General features: G+C 39.9%; 1 protein-coding gene across 1 annotated transcript in view; it reads left to right on the forward strand.

Annotated features, from left to right (window-relative positions):
- The window catches only part of LOC132224370 (amine oxidase [flavin-containing] A-like), a 56853-nt gene extending 38502 nt beyond the window's left edge, over positions 1-18351 (forward strand). Inside the window, exons 6-15 of the mRNA XM_059679515.1 lie at positions 86-227; positions 3402-3551; positions 3841-4000; positions 4885-4981; positions 8449-8502; positions 11371-11428; positions 12781-12878; positions 14761-14872; positions 15066-15122; positions 16055-18351. Of these exons, the coding sequence (XP_059535498.1) occupies positions 86-227; positions 3402-3551; positions 3841-4000; positions 4885-4981; positions 8449-8502; positions 11371-11428; positions 12781-12878; positions 14761-14872; positions 15066-15122; positions 16055-16201 (1075 nt within the window). The 3' untranslated portion in view covers positions 16202-18351. The remainder of the gene's footprint in view (positions 1-85; positions 228-3401; positions 3552-3840; positions 4001-4884; positions 4982-8448; positions 8503-11370; positions 11429-12780; positions 12879-14760; positions 14873-15065; positions 15123-16054) is intronic.
- Positions 18352-18560: the final 209 nt, after the last annotated feature.

Raw genomic sequence — 18560 nt, forward strand, 5'->3', positions numbered from 1 at the left:
CATACTGCATTGTGTTTTAAAACCATGATATCCTGTGAAGCATATCTGTATTTACCTCTAATATCTGCTCTTGTTCTGTGACCAGGACAGCTAGGCGGTTTGCATCTCTCTTTGTGAACATCAATGTGACCTCTGAGCCTCACGAGGTGTCTGCCCTGTGGTTCTTGTGGTATGTGAAGCAGTGTGGTGGCACTACTCGGATATTCTCGGTTACCAATGGGGGCCAGGTATGGAGTGTTCTTTTGCAAATATAACTTAATTTGAGAGTTTTGCCTTCACCCAGATCAATCTATAATAATAAAAGCGTAATATGCTAATTAGACCAGATGTCCTTCCAGACGAAGCTGGGGCTGTGAGGGAAGTCCGGGTCCGGGTGCCGGAGGGAAGCCAGTGCCGGCAGCCGGGGAAAGGAAGGCCTACTCTGGCACGCATTTCGTGCATCAGGCCTCTAGTGTCTTAATAATTGCTTCTACATTTTGAATACAAATAATTAGAAGCTTGAAATAATCCCAAAAATATTTTCTGTAAACAAAATTTCTCACTCTTTTTCTTATTCCTGAAAATAAATTTACAGCTTAAGAATTTTCATTTTGAATTAATTAGGTCTTGGGAATTAATTTCTTTCCTTTTGGAGGTAGGTAAAATTAGGCTGTTTATGTAAGGGGGAGCTAAATTACTGTAATAACTAATTTCCAAAAATTTATAGTACAGCTGTTCCCTCCTTCCCCCTCCCCATCCATGGTTTTTCTCTTAGTGATTTCAGTTAGCTGCAGTTAATTGCAGTCCGAAAATATTACATGGAAAATTCCAGAAATAACCAACTAATAAATTTAAATTGTGCAGTGTTCTAAGAATCAAGGTGCAATTTCACATCCTCCTACTGTATTCTGCCTGGGACTTGAACTGTCCCTTTGTCTAGGGTCTCCACACTGTAGACCAGTGATGGCAAACCTTTTGAGCTCGGTGTGTCAGCATTTTGAAAAACCCTAACTTAACTCTGGTGCCGTGTCACATATAGAAATTTTTTGATCTTTGCAACCATACTAAAACAAAGACTTATATTTTGATATTTATTTTATATATTTAAATGCCATTTAACAAAGAAAAATCAACCAAAAAAATGAGTTTGCGTGTCACCTCTGACACGCGTGTCATAGGTTCGCCATCACTGCTATAGATGCTCCCTGCCTGTTGATCACTTAGTAGCCACCTTATCTGCTGTGGTATCACAATGTTTTTGTTCAAATAACCTTATTTTACTTAGTAATGGCTCCAAAGTGCAAGAGTACTGATGCTGGCAATTCATATATGCCAAAGAGAAGTCACAAAGGGTGTATATATATGTATAGGAAAAGCATACTATATATATGGTTTGGTTCCATCTACGGTTTCAGGCATCTGTGGGTCTTAGAACATACCCCACACAGACAAGGAGGGGATTACTGTACTTGTAAAATTATTGTACTTAAAGTCATCTTAGCTCCAGACATAAAGCTTTTGTGTCCCATTCTGTATCTTATTCTTTTATGTTAACTGTTATAGAATGGAAGTGACTGTTCTTTCTTCTAATTTTCATAGGGACTATGGCCACTCTTTCAATAGTAAATTCTACATTTTAGATTCTAAAATTCTACTGCCAACTAGAATTTGCCTGGCTCCATACCACTTCCATTATGGACTCCTTTAGCTGATTGGCTGGACTCACAGCAAACTAGTAGTGAGGCCAGAATCCTAATTCCCCAGTTTTTCAGCCTCTGAGATTGTTTCAAGGTTCTCCCTTATTCAAAGAAAATGGGTCTCTCCTTCCTAGGAATGTTATGTCTCAATGGGATGAGTTTAAATTAAGAACAGTTTACTTCTAACTTTGCTCTGTTCCATAGTGCAAGGTTTAGAGTCTCTGCTAAGTGCATTATTCCTCTCCTTAGGAAATATTCAGAAGCCCCCAAGTTGTTCTTGTGGCCCCAAGAGTTATTGTCCATTTGACCCTTAGTTTTAGCAAATGCAAGACAGTTGCATTTTTGTGTGTCTTTATTTATGGGCAGAAATAACACATTACTCCTATAAACCTATATCTTACTTTCTGGGATATCTTAATTCAGAGGAGCCAAGAAACTTCTAGCCAAATGCTACACAACCTTTTGGAAAGCACAATTCATATTATGATTCTCAAACAATTATCATAATATGTTTACAGTATAAAGAGCTTAGATTTATTATTTAGTAATTTAATTCAACCAATAGTAGACATGGAGAGGTAGGCAGTGAACAAGCTGAAAATAGTCTATGGTCTTTTCATTTCCACAATAGTAAAATTCAAAGTAAGTCTTGGAAAACAGAGGTCAAATTATAAATTAAATGGTCCCAGTTTCTTGAGGAAAGACATATCATAAATTTAGATCTGAACTACTATGGGCAAATTTTTATAAAGAACTTTAGTGGTGTCATTTAAACAATAGCTAATTATAAAAGCATAAAAATCACGGTGTGGCTGCTCATGCAAAGTTTTGTAGAGGAGCATGAATGAGGTATCTGTCAGATGTTGGGCCAAGCCTCGGTCTACCTACATGTATTTCTACCTACATGTACACTTAGGGAATCTTCTAAGGATAGTCCCCTGGTTCTTACAAAATGCATTGTATTAAGGACCTACCTTCTTAGATTAAGCTGGCACCATTTCCATGGTGAGTATAGCAGATCGCAGTGAGGCAGAGCATTTACAGGGCTGCTCAAGGGAACTTCTTAACAATGTCTGGAGGCACAGACAGGTGCTTAGCTTTCGCCTTTCTGCCCCTGCATGGAAACTTCCAGACATTTTTGCAAGCAGTTACTCAATATCTGAGATTTAGATGCTTAGAATGTCATTGGGTGATGACCAGATAATTTACAAGAGCACTCTGAGCCTGTTCTCTGGGAGAACATTTTAATCTGCCTGAACAACCCTTGGCTAGAGTTTTGAGAAACCAAAGGGAGTTAGAAACTGTATCCCCATTTCAATAAATCTAGAAAAAAATACTGTTTTTTAAATTAAAGAACCCATATCCCTTGGGAGAAGCACAGCACCTCCCAAGGTTCCCTCCATGTACTGCACTCTCGGGCATTGGAAGTCCACAGACTTGTTGATATTCGCATTCAGTCAAGGGACCACTGGTGTAAGGGGACATTTCTTTTTGATTCTGTGACTTTATAAACTAGTATCTGCTTTTCATTGCCAGAAACTGCAGAGCATGATAATAGAGGTCTCTTGCTAGACTTTGCCTCTGACCTAATGAATTCTTCCAACATTTAAGTGTACAGAGGGTGAAGGTATGGCTTCTGGCTTACTGGAAGTTTTCTAATCAGTGGCAAACAGGATGTTCCTTCCTTGGGTTTTTACAAAGTGTCCTGCCTGCTTTCCCCTGTAGGAACGGAAGTTTGTAGGTGGCTCTGGTCAAGTAAGCGAACGCATAATGGAGCGCCTCGGGGGCAGAGTGAAGTTAAATCATCCTGTCACCTTTGTTGACCAGTCAGGTGACAACATCATCGTACAGACGTTGAATAATGAAATTTATCAGGTAATGCAGTCTAGTCAAAAGGAGCATATATTAAATAGGTCTTATGTCTTCTGTAACTTCTAACCAAATAGAATTCCAGCAGTGGCATAATTAAAGCTGGCATGTTTCCTACTTATTCTCTTTCAAATGACCAGCCTTGGTTGACCTGCCTTTGTTGTTCTTCTCTTACAGTAACCTCATTTTGTATGCTGTTACTGCTCAGTATTATTCAAAATGATAAATATGTTTCACGCCCTCTGCAATATTCTGACTTCCGTTTGAGGTGTTATTTTGTGTTTGTGTCTTTTAGTGCAAATATGTTATTAGTGCCATCCCTCCGACTCTGACGAGCAAGATTCACTTTATTCCAGAGCTGCCATGTGAGAGAAACCAGTTAGTGCAGCGTCTTCCAATGGGAGCTATTATTAAGTGTATGATGTATTACAAGGAAGCCTTTTGGAAGAAGAAGGGTAGGCTGCATTTATTCATGTTTAAATTGTATTAAGTGAAGAAACTATTTTTTAAGGAGCATTATACTTAACACTAAATAGAAAAAAAAGCTAAGTGGTTTCAAACTGTTAGAGAAAGGAGCAGAAATCCCAGTTTGTTCATTTCCTCATAACACAAAATGACCCCAAGAACACTTGCTGGCAGTGAAAGAGAAGGAAGAAATCCCTCTAGTTGCATGGCCACCATTACCCTGGCTCTTGGCATATGTCCTCCCACTTACTGTTCATGAGCAGAGTGAGACAAAGGGACATCATGGGAAAAGCACTGCTCTGAAATCTCACTTTCCTAGGCTTCCCTTGCTAACTAGCTGTGTGGCCTGTGGTGTGACACTTCACCTCTCTTAGCATCATTCTCTTTATGTAAAATGCTAACAATGAAACCTACTGTCAGATTATTGTGAAGATTAAATGAGGCAGGTTCTGGACAGATATGGTGGCTAATGTTGATAAGCCTTCTGCTCAAACTCAAAGGATTCTTTACTGCCACTTCTTCCATGAGTTCATTGGGGTAATTCACTCTAACACACCCCTGTCTCTCCCTATGTATTCCAGGGTTCCAAGATCATCTTAAAATTTTAGTCATGCATTTATCATACATAACCTTTATGTAAAGGCCATCAAGATGCATCATTTTCTATGTGTCTGGTGAACAGACATCGTGTATAGTCAAGTGTGTGTATTTGATAGGAAATAGCTTATAGGGTTGGGGCAAAGCCCAATAGTTTAAGCTTTGCCTTTTCCCTTAGTAAAATAGTTTATATATATATATGCATATATATATAAATTTCCCCTTGATTCTCTGATGAGGTGAGTCTCAATAGCCTATTGATTTTCTTCTGGTTAAGACTACTGTGGTTGTATGATCATCGAAGATGAGGAGGCTCCAATTTCAATAACCCTGGATGACACCAAGCCAGATGGATCACTGCCTTCTATCATGGGGTAAGTTAGAGCTGGGTGTTCTGCATTTTCCAAATGGTGTTGGTGTACTGTTGTGGACACTGGCAGAGCATATTGTTTTGGAATTGAGCTCAAGCAATGATAAATAACCCTACAGAAATATATCATGTTTCCATGTATTAAAATGTTCTAGCAATATTTTGTACTTAGCACAAGAACACTGGGAAGCTTTACCCAAATTGACACCATTTGAATTTGTGCCCATATATTTTTTCCTCCATAAAGCATATATTGGGGGCAGTGGAAGACGCAACAAAATAGGTGGTATGGTAAACAGCCCTGCCTAGAGATAGAATGTCCACAACCATTCTGGAATGAGAACTGTTTTATCCTGTAAAATCTTCTAAAGTTAGGGTTTCTGGGATTTCTCCATTTCTCCATTGCAAGCATTGCTACATAGAAACTATTAACATGTTCATTGTTTCCCTGGGATATAAAATGGATGTCTAATTAGAAAGTGCAGTTTGAAGCAGAACCAGGCCTCAAGTAGATGGCAATTTTCCTAGTAGGTCACACCATGGCTGTCCTTCACCAAGGATGGTCCAGGGAGAAGTTCTGTGTCTGGAAGAGGGCAGTTCTACTCCTCTCCTCCCAACCCCATACATCACTGCTCTGCCCTTTGGGGTCCAGAGAGGGAAGGGGGTTGCCATAGACCACTAAGGAGTGCCACAGTCTCCCAGTTGCCATGTCTTTTAGCCCTCTTCAAAGCTATACAAAGAAGAAGGCTATTTATTCTACCACATGACAACAAAAGAAAACAGCTCATATAGCAGTCAAGTGACTTTTTGGGACCAGTGATTTTCCCCTTTACCACTGGAAGAGGTGAGCTCCTGCATATTGCATCTTTGAAGGGAAATGACAAAAACAGAAGGAGCCAGACCCATGATCCAAGGGACTTAAAGAACAGGCTGGGCTACCAGACTGCCAACAAAACATTTCGTAGTTCTCTGGCTATAACATATAAGGAACAGCATCAGCCTCTCTCGGAACAGCAGGTGCTCACAACGTAATAACCACAGTAACAATACATCTTCAGATTGTGCAGCTTGGCATCACCTTCTGTATGCCAAAGGAAAGCAGGAGGTAGACGTAGAGATTTTAGGAGACTCAGTCAAGATTAGTCCACTTGTGGATGGAAGAACATTGGTCTTCTTCTTGCCCTGGGAGTTAGATATTGTAGCATCTGCTCTTCTGGGCTTTCTTCAGCTTTATTAACAAGGTACAGGGGTCCTCAAACTTTTTAAACAGGGGGCCAGTTCACTGTCCCTCAGACCGTTGGAGGGCCAGACTATAGTTTAAAAAAAACTATGAACAAATTCCTATGCACACTGCACATATCTTATTTTGAAGTAAAAAACCAAAACGGGAACAAATACAATATTTGTATTTGCATGTGGCCCGCGGGCCGTAGTTTGAGGACCCCTGAACAAGGACATGTATAGCAGAAGCTGACAATTCCCAGATGGTAATGGGGTTATTTAGGCAGTTTCTAAAACGTTTTATCTGGACTATTGCCTCCACCCTGTTCTTACCTTGAAACTATATTGCCTCCACCCTGCTCTTTGCTCTGGGCAAGGAAAGCCTTGAAGATAGGAGTATTCATTGCCCAGTATTGTGTTTGTGATCATTAGCACCTTTTGGAAAGGAGAAAGGAACTTGTACTTTCGAACTGTGTAATGTTCCCAACCCAAAGCCAATGTGTTTGATTTCCTCAATAAAGCACCAAAGAAGTGTAAAGGAGAGTTGTCCATACAGAAGTAATCACAGTGGTTATTTCATTCTCAATCTGAGATTCAACAGAAATAACCAACACCAACTACCCTTTAAAAAAGAAACTATAAAGCACCCAAGATCTAAACAGTTTTTTCAGCTAAATGATTTCATTTTCCATCAGATATTGGTGATTTTCACTGAAATAATTACATAAGTCTAAAATTATAGATTCTTGCAGACTTAAAATTTAACTAAAATCATTACTAGCAAGACAGAACATAAAGTGTTAAGTCAAGCAAAATTATGATTATATCCCATAAAGTACAATAGTTCAAATTTCCTAAACAGTCTACAGCTTCTTCTAAAATACTATTCTCTGGATTAACACAAATACGTTTTTGTATCTTTGCTTCCTAGAATGATCTCAAATAATAGCAATAAATGAATTGCCAATCAAATTGAGAAACAATTTAATTAGGGGGTGAGGGAGAGAGCAAAATACTTGTTTTTAGCCCTTGCATTTTAAGTCCTGATCTATTTGTCTTTTTGGCTAGAACAAAATACAATTTTAAACCTTTTAAAATGGAGATATAATATCATTGTCCCTTAACTCATTTGGATTTTTTTAAAAAATTATTTTCTACTAATAGTATAACTAGGGATTTCTTGTCACCATTCACTTCTTTTAAATATACATGCTATTAGTAATATCAGTATAATAAATAGAATCTGTTTGGTTAAAGGGAAGCAAACAGATTGTAACTCAATTTTACCAAGTTACTATATTTGGAGAATGTGCTAGGTGAGTTTCCCAGGAAGCCAACTCAGAGAAGGAGATTTGGGTGCAGGAGGTGTGTTGGGAAGTGTCCTGGGGCTTTCTACCTGTGGGGAAGGGAAGGAATCTGCATCAGGCAGAGGGAGAGACTGTTTTTTTTGTTTGTTTGTTTGTTTGTTTTATTGCTTAAAGTATTACACAGAGTATTACATATGTCTCCTCCCCCCCCCCCTTGACATTCCCCCGGCCTCCCCTATCCCCCAGAGTCTTATGTCCATTGGTTATGCTTATATGCATGCATACAAGTCCTTCGGTTGTCTAATGTTGACAACCAGTGGAGGCCTAAGCCATCCCACCGTGAGCTCTGGAGCTGGAAGACCCTTCAGCGGTGTCCTGCACTGAGGCAAGGGGGTGTGCCTTGGTGCCCACTGTACTCCCAAGTTGTCATTCTGGGGAGAGGCAGGGGATCTTGAGGCAGGCAGTTTTCTGCTGCAGAGTGGAATCAGCTGTGAGCTGCAGGCAGTGGGTGCTTGGTCCTGAAGAGGAATCTGGGTGACCCACTCTGGCATCCAGTACAAAATTTATTTACATTTATTTTTCCAGCTTTTATAAAGTATTCAACAGAAGGCAATAGTTATTACCAGGATAATAATTTAATGCAACATTAATTTTTCTGTCATTTGATTTCCTACTGTATGCCCCAAACTGCAAGACTTTCAGGGTAAATATTGAATAGGACACCACCTGTCATTTAGAAGCCCACAGCTTAGCAGGAGGGGTTTTGGATACAGAGGCAGACTGAAGACAGCATGGCATTTGTTCTAGTAGAGATAAATAGGAGGAGGATGTGGGAGATTTCGTTAATTCTGAGTATATGGAGGCAAGAACACTGCAAAAACAAGAGGCACTCTTAAGATAAACCATTCTCACCTAATTGTTCAAATGTAACCTCTCTTTCCAGCTTCATTCTTGCTCGAAAAGCTATCCACCTCGCTAAACTCCAAAAAGACCAAAGGTAAGATTTTACTTCTCAAATATATGCAGCAGGTTAGCTTTATATTGTGCTTTGTGTGCTAACAATATCATAGCATTATGGAAAACAATAATTCATAAATATTCTCAAAATCTTAATAAATCAACCTCTTGTATTTTGCTACAGTGCCTCAACACAGTCTTTACCCATAAGCATATATTAATTTAGTTTGCATATTTGTGTTGACTTTACAGTAGTTAAGAAGTCAGGGTTTTCCTGTAAGACAGATGGAGAAAACTCATAAAGATGTTAGTTGTGGAGAAAGTTTTAGAGGCTCTGGCCCAATCACCTTGCAAGACCATTATCCCTTTACTAAGGTTCTCTGGCAAGCAAAATCCATACATATGTGTTTCAGCCTGTTTCAACTCACTCAATAAAGAATTATGGGCCCAGTGATGGGGAATGATTTGGCGTAGGCACATCTAGCTTATCACAAAGCCAGGAATGGCATCTAATGCCTACTTTCTTTCATTATGCCATACTAAGCTTGACATTTTCGTTTGGATTTCCTGCTTCCCCTCTTTGTTAATAGTAAAATAAACATCAGTCTGAGTGTAGACATTTGGGTATGATTCCAAATGGTATCTGAACGTCTCAAAAGTTTTTATATGACAAAACCTTTATAAGTCTGAATATGGCATTGACTAGAGCAACAGTTCAAGAACCCACTGCATCAAAATCTTCCTAGAATGTTTGATGTTGTGTGTATGCCCGCACACACACAACTCACACACACGAATATTACACAGCAATAAAAAAGAATGAAATCTTGCCATTTGTGACAACATGGATGGACCTAAAGGCTATTATGCTAAGCGGAATAAGTCACACAGAGAAAGACAAATACCATGTGCTTTCCCTTATATGTGAAATCTAAAACAAACAAAACCAAACAAACTCATAGGAACAGAGGACAAAGGGGTGGTTGCCAGAGGGAAGGGTTGCAGTGGGATGGATAAAAAGGGGAAGGGGAATATAGTCACTAATATTGTGATAAGTTTACATGATGACAGATAATTACTAGAATTAGTGAGGTGATCACATTGTACGGTATAAAAATTTCAAATCACTACATTGTACACCTGAAACTAATATAACCAATATAAGATTATATAATAACTGTACTTAAATTTTTAAAAATGTTTGGAAAATATATTTTTCTGAGGATGATAGATTATGATTCGGTAGGTTAGAGGTGGGGCCAGAGTATTTTTTAACAAGCTTTTCAAGTAATTGCTATGAGCAGCCAGATTTAGAAACCAGTGGGTAAATTCCACTGCAAAGTGATTTACATAGTGAACTCTCTTGGCCATCATTAAAATATGTTCTCTCATTTTTAGAGCCCAACTAAACAGTCAGTGCATTGCTCCAACATCCTTGTAGTACATACTTTTCCAAAAATTTTTAATTTTAGTGGGAGCATGGAATGGGGAAGATAATTTCCTGATATATTTGTCTGAATTCATTCTTGACTCAACTAATAATATGAAATACAGTAAATAATGACTCATATTTCTATTATAACTGATTTATCACTCAACAATGAAAAATAAGAGGCAATGTAGGTTGATTAGATTTTAGGTTTCACTCTGTTTTAATATTTTTTATTGATTTCAGAGAGGAAGGAAGAGGGAGAGAGAGATAGAAACATCAATGATGAGAGAGAATCATTGATCGGCTGCCTCCTGCACACCTCCCCACTGAGGATCGAGCCCCCAATCCGAGCATGTTTCCCTTGACCAGAATCAAACCCGGGACCCTTCTGTCTGCAGGCTGATGCTCTATCCACTGAGCCAAACCAGCTAGGGCTGTTTTAATAAAGATTTTATTATATGTCCCCAAAATAAGTTAAACCTCATTAAGTTTTTCAGAATGATGATCAATACTTTTGCTTTCTAATCGACTCAGAATGTTGGCATTATTCCTTGTAACCTCATATGAAGTACGTGAGTATCAGTCATCTATATCTACATCATAGAGGGTACCATTCTAGGCTGAGGATGGATTTTGTTTTAATACATTTTTATTGAGCACTTACTACAGGTGGGATACTCAGGAGAGTTGAACCTCAGCCCTGTCATTAATTAGCTGAGTGATGTGGAACAACTCTCTTCAGTGCACTAAGCCCCAACCTTCTCATCTCTAAAATAAGGGGCTTGGATTAGACCAGTGGTTCTCAACCTTCTGGCCCTTTAAGTACAGTTCCTCATGTTGTGACCCAACCATAAAATTATTTTCGTTGCTACTTCATAACGTAATGTTGCTACTGTTATGAATCATCATGTAAATATCTGATATGCAGGGTGGTCTTAGGCGACACCTGTGAAAGAGGTCTAGCAGGACCAAAGGGGTCGCGACCCACAGATTCAGAACCGCTGGATTAGACAGAGACAGAGCATAGTAGGTTTTTTTAAAAAATATTTTTACTGATTTCAGAGAGGACGGGAGAAGGAGAGAAAGATAGAAACATCAATGAGAGAGAATCACTGATCAGCTGCCTCCTGCACGCCTCCTACTGGGGTTCAAGCCCACAACTCAGGCATAGGCCCTGACTGTGATCTCTTGATTTATGAGTGGAAGCTCAACCACTGAACCATACCAGGCAAGAGGATAGTAGTTTTGAGAGTACTTCCAGTTCTGCCTTTCCTTTGTGATTAGTACAAATAGCTCCTTAAAGGGAAAACAAACGTTTCCTGCCTGTACTGGAACTTAAATAGCCACCTAATGTATAACATCACTTCAGGACTAGCATTCGTCTCTCCCTTAAAACCTTCCGTGGTAAAATGCTGGCAAGAGCCCTGGAACTAACATTGTTTATTACTTGCTTAACATTTTGGTTCTTTTTTATAGAAAGAAAATAATCTGTGAGTTGTACTCCAAAGTGCTGGGAAGTGAGGAAGCTTTACACGTAAGAACACCCAGCTTTCATGCCTAGCAGGTGGTTCTTGGTTTGCTCCAGTGATAAGCAAAGCAGATTCATGTTTTCCGACAGTCTTATGGAGAGTATACAGGGATATGTTCACTGGAGGAGTCACTTCAACAATTACAGAAGCTCATTAAAAGCTGCTGTCAGGGGCAAGCAGTTTCTGATGTAGTCATGCCTGGGAGCAGGGGTCAGCAAACTGCGGCTCGCGAGCCACATGCGGCTCTTTGGCCCCTTGAGTGTGGCTCTCCCACAAAATACCGACATCTGCGCATGGGCCACGAAGTTTCAATCGCACTGTACGTGCGTGCCCGCACGTGGTATTTTGTGGAAGAGCCACACTCAAGGGGCCAAAGAGCCGCATGTGGCTCGCGAGCCGCAGTTTGCCAACCACTACCTTGGAGTATTTAAATGTTCACTAAATAATTGGCAACCAATTGTAGTCAGAGCCTGGAGCTGCAGGTATTATCTCTAGGGTAGATCAGATCAGTTCCCAGAACTGAGGGCCTGTATATTATTATATACTGCAGTATATACTTGACAGTGTAACTGAATGTAGACTCTGCTCAGGTCAAAGTCATGCTAATTTGTCTTCCCATTTGTAGACTCAGTTCACAGTTCATTTTGGAATTTCAGTGCTTTCAATCCACCACTGAAAGCAAGTATGAGCATGTAATTCTTTCTGAAGATCCTAGCAGATAGCTTAGGGCTCTTTTAGGAGATTATCTCTGAACTGTTCAAATAATAAATTTGCAGAAGGTGTTAGGAAAATCATAGGAGGTTCTCTTATGTCCCTTGAGAAACGTCTTCATCTTTAATTCTCCCCTTTTTATCAGAATTCCTATCATTCACTTTTCTAGCTTAAAGAAGTGTTCCAGAAAAGTATTTCTCGGACACTGTTTATCTTCTACCTTCTCCATCCACCATCCCTCCCCCACCCCCCCAGCAGTAATGCGCTGGTGGAGGGGGAAGTATCCATCTGTTCTATTTAGAGAATTTAGAGATTTGAGCAAACTTTTCCAGGGCCTGATTATTGATGGGATTTCCTGTAGACTTAGGTATAGAGTTCAGAATCTGCCTGGAGATGTCCTGTGCCCAGCTATTGAAATGCTTCATGTCTCCCCTAGAGGTTGAGAAAGTCAAAAGTATACGTGGTACCTCACAAAAGATCATTACTTGGTTCTGTCATGTTTCCCTTAATGTGCTAGAAAAACAGGTCCACCTTTTTAAAAAATGTAAACTTTTTGTTCAAGTAAAATACACAAGAGCCTTCATTGTTGACTGATAGAATTTCAGCTTTCTCTTTCCTTTGGAATTTTCTTTCCATTGAACTTCAGCCGGTCCATTATGAGGAAAAGAATTGGTGCGAAGAACAATACTCTGGAGGCTGCTACACCGCCTACTTTCCTCCTGGCATTATGACTCGATATGGAAGGTATTACCCACACACTATATCGATTAATACAAGACATACACTAAACTTACAATATAAGCAAAGTTCAACAGGAATTTTAGAAATAGGAGTCAGCATTTCTATTTCTAATGTCTTAAGTAGTCAATTTGTATATTTCTAGATGTCCACAGAAAAACAAGTATGTTGGTACAATAGAACAATAGCTGTCAGCACATAGAACAATAGCAGAATACTGGTGATGATTTCACATGGCAGCAGTACATGCGAGAATTCTGCAAGTTGCAGTGTCTTCCAAGAGGCCTTCTTGAGCCCAATTAGGCATTTAGTCATACACGACCCCTCCAGGTTCCTGGGCACCGGTCTACATAGAAGGACATGGGCTAAACATGTCTTGCCACAGACATATTCATCTTCAGGGGGAGGCATCCCCATTGTATACAGCTAAGGTGTGAAGAGGTGATAGCCACCCAAGGTGGAGGAGTCCATCTTGGCTTAGAAGCCCCATAGGAGTCATTGTCTCAACCTCATAGACATGGTGTTCAGGGTCCCTGCAAGGGGCACCACACTCAATGAAGCTCAAAATGATAGCCTCCTGCGAGGAATTTACAATCCATGCCCGTCTTCCCAGCCCAGATGCAATTTATCATTGTAGGGCAGTATTGCCTGATAACATAGATGGCATTATACCTTCATCAGGTTTTTAAAGGAACAGAGCTAGAAAGTTAACTGAAGGTCACATTTGTCACGAGGAAGAAGAATTTATTAACCCTTTCCTTACATGAGATTATTATTTGTGGGTTTTTTTATTATTAATTGAATCAAATACTCGTTGGTAGTGATAGCAGGATTGAGTAACTGGAGTGGTTCTAAAGTCTATAAGATGGGACTAGGATCAGCAATAGATGAAGCAAAAGATAACTAAGCTGGAAAAAGGTATGGCAGTAGGTTGAGGTGAAGGCCTTTGGGATAGAAATGGGCAGCTTGGGAGATTTTCTGAAAGTGGCTGCAGACATGGTAGGAGTCAAACAAGGTCGGAGAGGACAGTTGTCCATTCAACTCTGCCCTTCCGTGGTTCTCTTTGGCAAGACCTCTGTAAGAGAAGGCCCACTACCCTACCCTCAGCCAGTCTACAGATAAATTCATAGACACTAACTGTACAATGTGTCTATGAGTTTCTTTTTTTTAAGGAGACATACATATAATCCCTCAGGTCTTTTTTTTAAGTGTTTTTATTGATTTCAGAGAGGAAGGGAGAGGGAGAGAGAGAGAATCAGTGATCAGCTGCCTCCTGCACGCCCCACACTGGGGATGGAGCCTGCAACCTGGGCCTGTGCCCTGACGGGAATTGAACCATGACCTACTGGTTCATAGGTCGATGCTCAACCACTGAGCAACACCGGCCGGGCTCCCCTCAGGTCTTTTCTTTGCCAGAAATCATTTAACCTTTCTGTCTTTCTACTTGCCAGTATAGTTATTCCTGACAACCTGGCAGTGCCTGCATGGTTGGGATGTGCCATCAGATGTGATCCCATGCAGAATCCACCCCTTTGGAAAGATGGTGTAGAGAGCAGAATGGACTACAGACATAAAACATACAGCAAATAAATCTGACTGGATTTAATGCATGTTCTTAGATTCCAATTCTGGATGGCTAGGAAAAGGTCAACATCACCTCTAGTGATTGATGATCTGACAGCCTGATTCTCTCTGGCTTGAAAGTTTAGACCCTTGGGTGCAGGCCCAGGAAATAAGGAAGAGCCTTTCACCTTTGGCTGAGTCACATGGAACTTTTTGAAACAATTTGAGTTACCCTGCCTTCTCTGGGATAAATGAGGGCAGCAATTGACTCATTCATCCTCAGTGCCTTCTCAGGTAACTGTGTGACCTTTCTGTTCCCTTGAAGGATAATTCGAGAACCAGTAGACAGAATTCATTTTGCTGGAACGGAGACAGCCACACATTGGAGCGGGTACATGGAAGGAGCTGTTGAAGCTGGAGAGCGAGCAGCTAGATCGGTAAGGGAGCCTCCCTCCCGAGTCCAGCCGTGTTTTTGGTATCTGGCCTTTCTGGATCTTGACACTGATAAATCTGTATGTTTACTTCTCTGCCCCTCACTCCACTCAGGGGGCTCATCGGTGGCCAGGAGGGCCTTGAATCTGTCAACACTACAAAACCTCATTTCACAATACCATTGCCACTTTCTTTCAGATCTTGAATGCTCTGGGAAAAGAGACAAATCAAGACATCGAAGAGCCTGAGTCAGAGGTAAGTTTGTCAACTTCATCACCAGAGACTAGTGCAGGGGTGGGCAACCTTTTTGTGGGTGCGTGCCAGAACCAGCAAAATCTCTGACTCAAAATTTTTCTGTGTGCCAACCCTAATTTTTTGAGAACATGTTACGCCTACTTGATATCTCTTAAGGTGTACGTATGTGAAGAACCTTGAAGAAATAATAAAATTCATTCGAGCGACAAAAACACAGTATATGATGATGAAAAATACATTTATTTTTTAATGTATACATGTACACTGATAGTCTGACAGAAAACTTTATGACTCCATTTGATATTATCAGTGGGACTTTTGCTGCTGCATCACTGATGACAGAGATTTTACATCAGGTTTATATTTCGTGACCTTCAGAGATATGCACGAGCTACTACTTTCATCCGTCAGGCTACTCCTATTACGAGACTTCACAAAATTCATCACTGAGCACAAAGATTCACAAGCGTATGTGGATGAAACCAAAACACTGGTCGGATCTAGGAAGGCCGGGAGAGTTAAGGCAGAGGCATAGAAATTGCTCTTCCCCTCTCTCGTCAATCCATGTCTATGGTCTTTAAGATAACTTGTTATGTAAAATTATTTATTTATCTAAGATGCACCTATACTAAATTTATCTGAAAAATAAAAAAGTTGATATTAAGGAAAAAATTGTAAATGGAAGATGATAAGAGAGGGTTTTGTGTGCCAGCAAAAGTTACTGGCGTGCCATGTTTGGCATGCGTGCCAGGGGTTGCCCACCCCTGGACTAGTGACTACATGAAAAACGCATATCTTTCACCTTCTAGCCTCTGGTGTAATTGTAGGTGTCACTCTCCAAAGCATATTCGTGCACTAATTTTACAGATTTGTTTTGCCCCTCTTTGTTAGTGCAGAAGTCTTCTGCTAATGAACTGTGTTCTTTCCTCTAGGATGTCCCAGCTATTGAAATCACACACACCTTCTGGGAAAGAAACCTCCCCTCTGTGCCAGGCCTGCTCAAGCTCATTGGGTTTTCCACATCAGTGTCTGCCCTGTGTTTTGTGGTGTACAAGTGCAGGCTGCTACAACGGTCCTGAAGCACACTCTCTGCTTATGCTTTTCCAGTACCATCAGAAGGGAAATGTTGACAGATTAATGGTTGTGTCTCATTAGACTATTGTTAAGTGCACTGGTTGTAACACCTTAGTTTAGTCTGTGTTAAAGTAAAAACAACTTATAGAATCCCACCTAATAGCCAGTGGAGAGCATGCTCCATCTTATTTGTGTAGATTAATTCATGTTGATTGGTGTATTAGATCTTGTATCAGTTTCTTAGTTTCAAGTTAAAGTGCTCATCAGAAACAACTTCTATGACCTGTTTTTCTCCCCTTTAACATAAAATGCCTGGTAATTGCAGAAATGAAACATTTCACTTTCCTGGGGTGAGCAGCTCCCACTTAGTATGAAGGAATAGGACATGAACGCAGTGGAGGTAGACCAGTGGTTGCGGGGATACATTTTGTGGGTTGTTGCCTCAGGAATCTTCTCACCACTTCTATTTCCTGCAGAGTTTCTAGACATCTAGCCTCAGTCTTAGCTTGCCTGTATATTTTCCCACTTTTCTTCTTAAAGAGGAGAGTGTTTACCAAGGCATAATGATTAAATTGACTTTCTGTGACTTTTGTGCAGCTCTCCAGGTGAGCAGAGCGAACTAGTGACAGGGTTGTCCCCTTGAGGCCTCCCTGAATAGCTCTGCATGAAGCATCTTTTCTTCCTGGAAGATGGCTAGACATCACTTTACTCATCCTTGATGATAACATTCTCTACCAATTTCAAGAAAGCAGTATTTTTCTTTTTCTTTTTTTTTCTTTCAGGTAGACCCTGGCCCGTAGTGGCATATTTTTTTTCTTTTTTCCTATGACCATAATAGAATTATAGATCTGTTAAATATCTCTTTAACATAGTTAGCTTAGAGTAAATGTTAGCATGATAATTTCTCTCAAATAACTGAAATAGACATTAGAATTTTTGTTGTTATTATTTGTTAGACTATAAGATACAGAAAGGAAATCAGGGCTCTATTATAAATTCACTTGCCTTAGGTATTAAATTTTATAAAAGGCGTGAAATGGAGTGATTTCACATAGGAAGACTTAGTTCTCTAAGGAGTAGTGTGGGCCCAGACTAGTGCCTACCTCTTGTCTTTCCCATTTAAAATCTGTCAGAAATGTAAAGCTTCTTCCAAAGGTTTCAGCCACAAGACACTTCTTTTCTTAGTATAAACATCTGGGGAAAATATCAACACACATGTGATCAAATAAAGCAGTTGAGAAGATTCAGTGAACTCAGGTATGCAAGTGATGGATATACAGTAACACCCCATCCTGCACATCAGTGAATGATAGCTGACACGCTTTTATGTGCCAAAAATTTTAAATAAAAATATTGAAGAACATACTTCCACACATTAAACAAGTTAGATTCAAGATATTTTTTATCAGGTCAGTTATATGCCTCAGTTATTTTATGCTTTTATTATAGTGTGATACCATTGTGTTTGCCCCTCCACAAAGTATCACATTTGTTTTATAGCTGTTGAGTCGACTGTTTCTTCTCCCATATTCAGCATTTTATTCTATATTCTTGTTATCTCCTAACACTCCTTAACCTAATCTAGTTTTTATTAAATGGGAATTAAAGACTGCCAAAGGAAACCAACCCAAATTTATTACATAATTAACCTTATCATAAATCCAAAATTAAGTAATGGCCCTGGTGTGAGGACTTAAGGTATTTGTTTTGCCTATCCTAAGGGCAAAGAGCAGGGTTTTTATGCTGCTCTTTGCCTTTCATTTGAAAAGTGTTTTAGCTAATTTAGGAGACTAGAGAAACTAGCCAGTTCAGGCAGCTGATAGTGGTTGCCTGTTAAGGCGTCTGTTTCACAGTTCTGAAGACTTGAGTTGGCCTTTCTCCATTGTAAGATCAATAATTAGATTTTAAATGTTATCCTTTTTGTCATAACCATTAAATAAGTATTTATACTACACTGAAGAAAAGTATTGCAAGATCATAAACTACATTTTGTTTGGTTGTGAACTTGATGTCTAATGTTCTGTCTGAAATGTGCCCCATTGCTACCTGTGGGGCTATGCATATGTGTGTGTGGGTTGTTGTTTTTTGCAATTGAAATATGCTTTTTCCTGTATGGTACTGTTTCATTTCTTAATAAAGTGCACTACCACCCTGACTCAGACCTGGCTTCTCTGTTTAGTGGATAGTCCCAAGATTAAATGGCTTCTTATGGCAGGAGGTTACAATGAGGCATTGTCCGTGGATAATGGGTTTAAAAAAGCCACTTTGTGTTGATTACAACTTCTCATAGTTTGGTTTTCTCTCATGTTTTATCTAGGTTTCCTGGGGGCTGATTAAATTTTAGAATATTGTCTGCCTGGGCTA

Source organism: Myotis daubentonii, chromosome X (assembly GCF_963259705.1).
Source record: "Myotis daubentonii chromosome X, mMyoDau2.1, whole genome shotgun sequence".
NCBI classification, from domain to species: Eukaryota; Metazoa; Chordata; class Mammalia; order Chiroptera; family Vespertilionidae; genus Myotis; species Myotis daubentonii.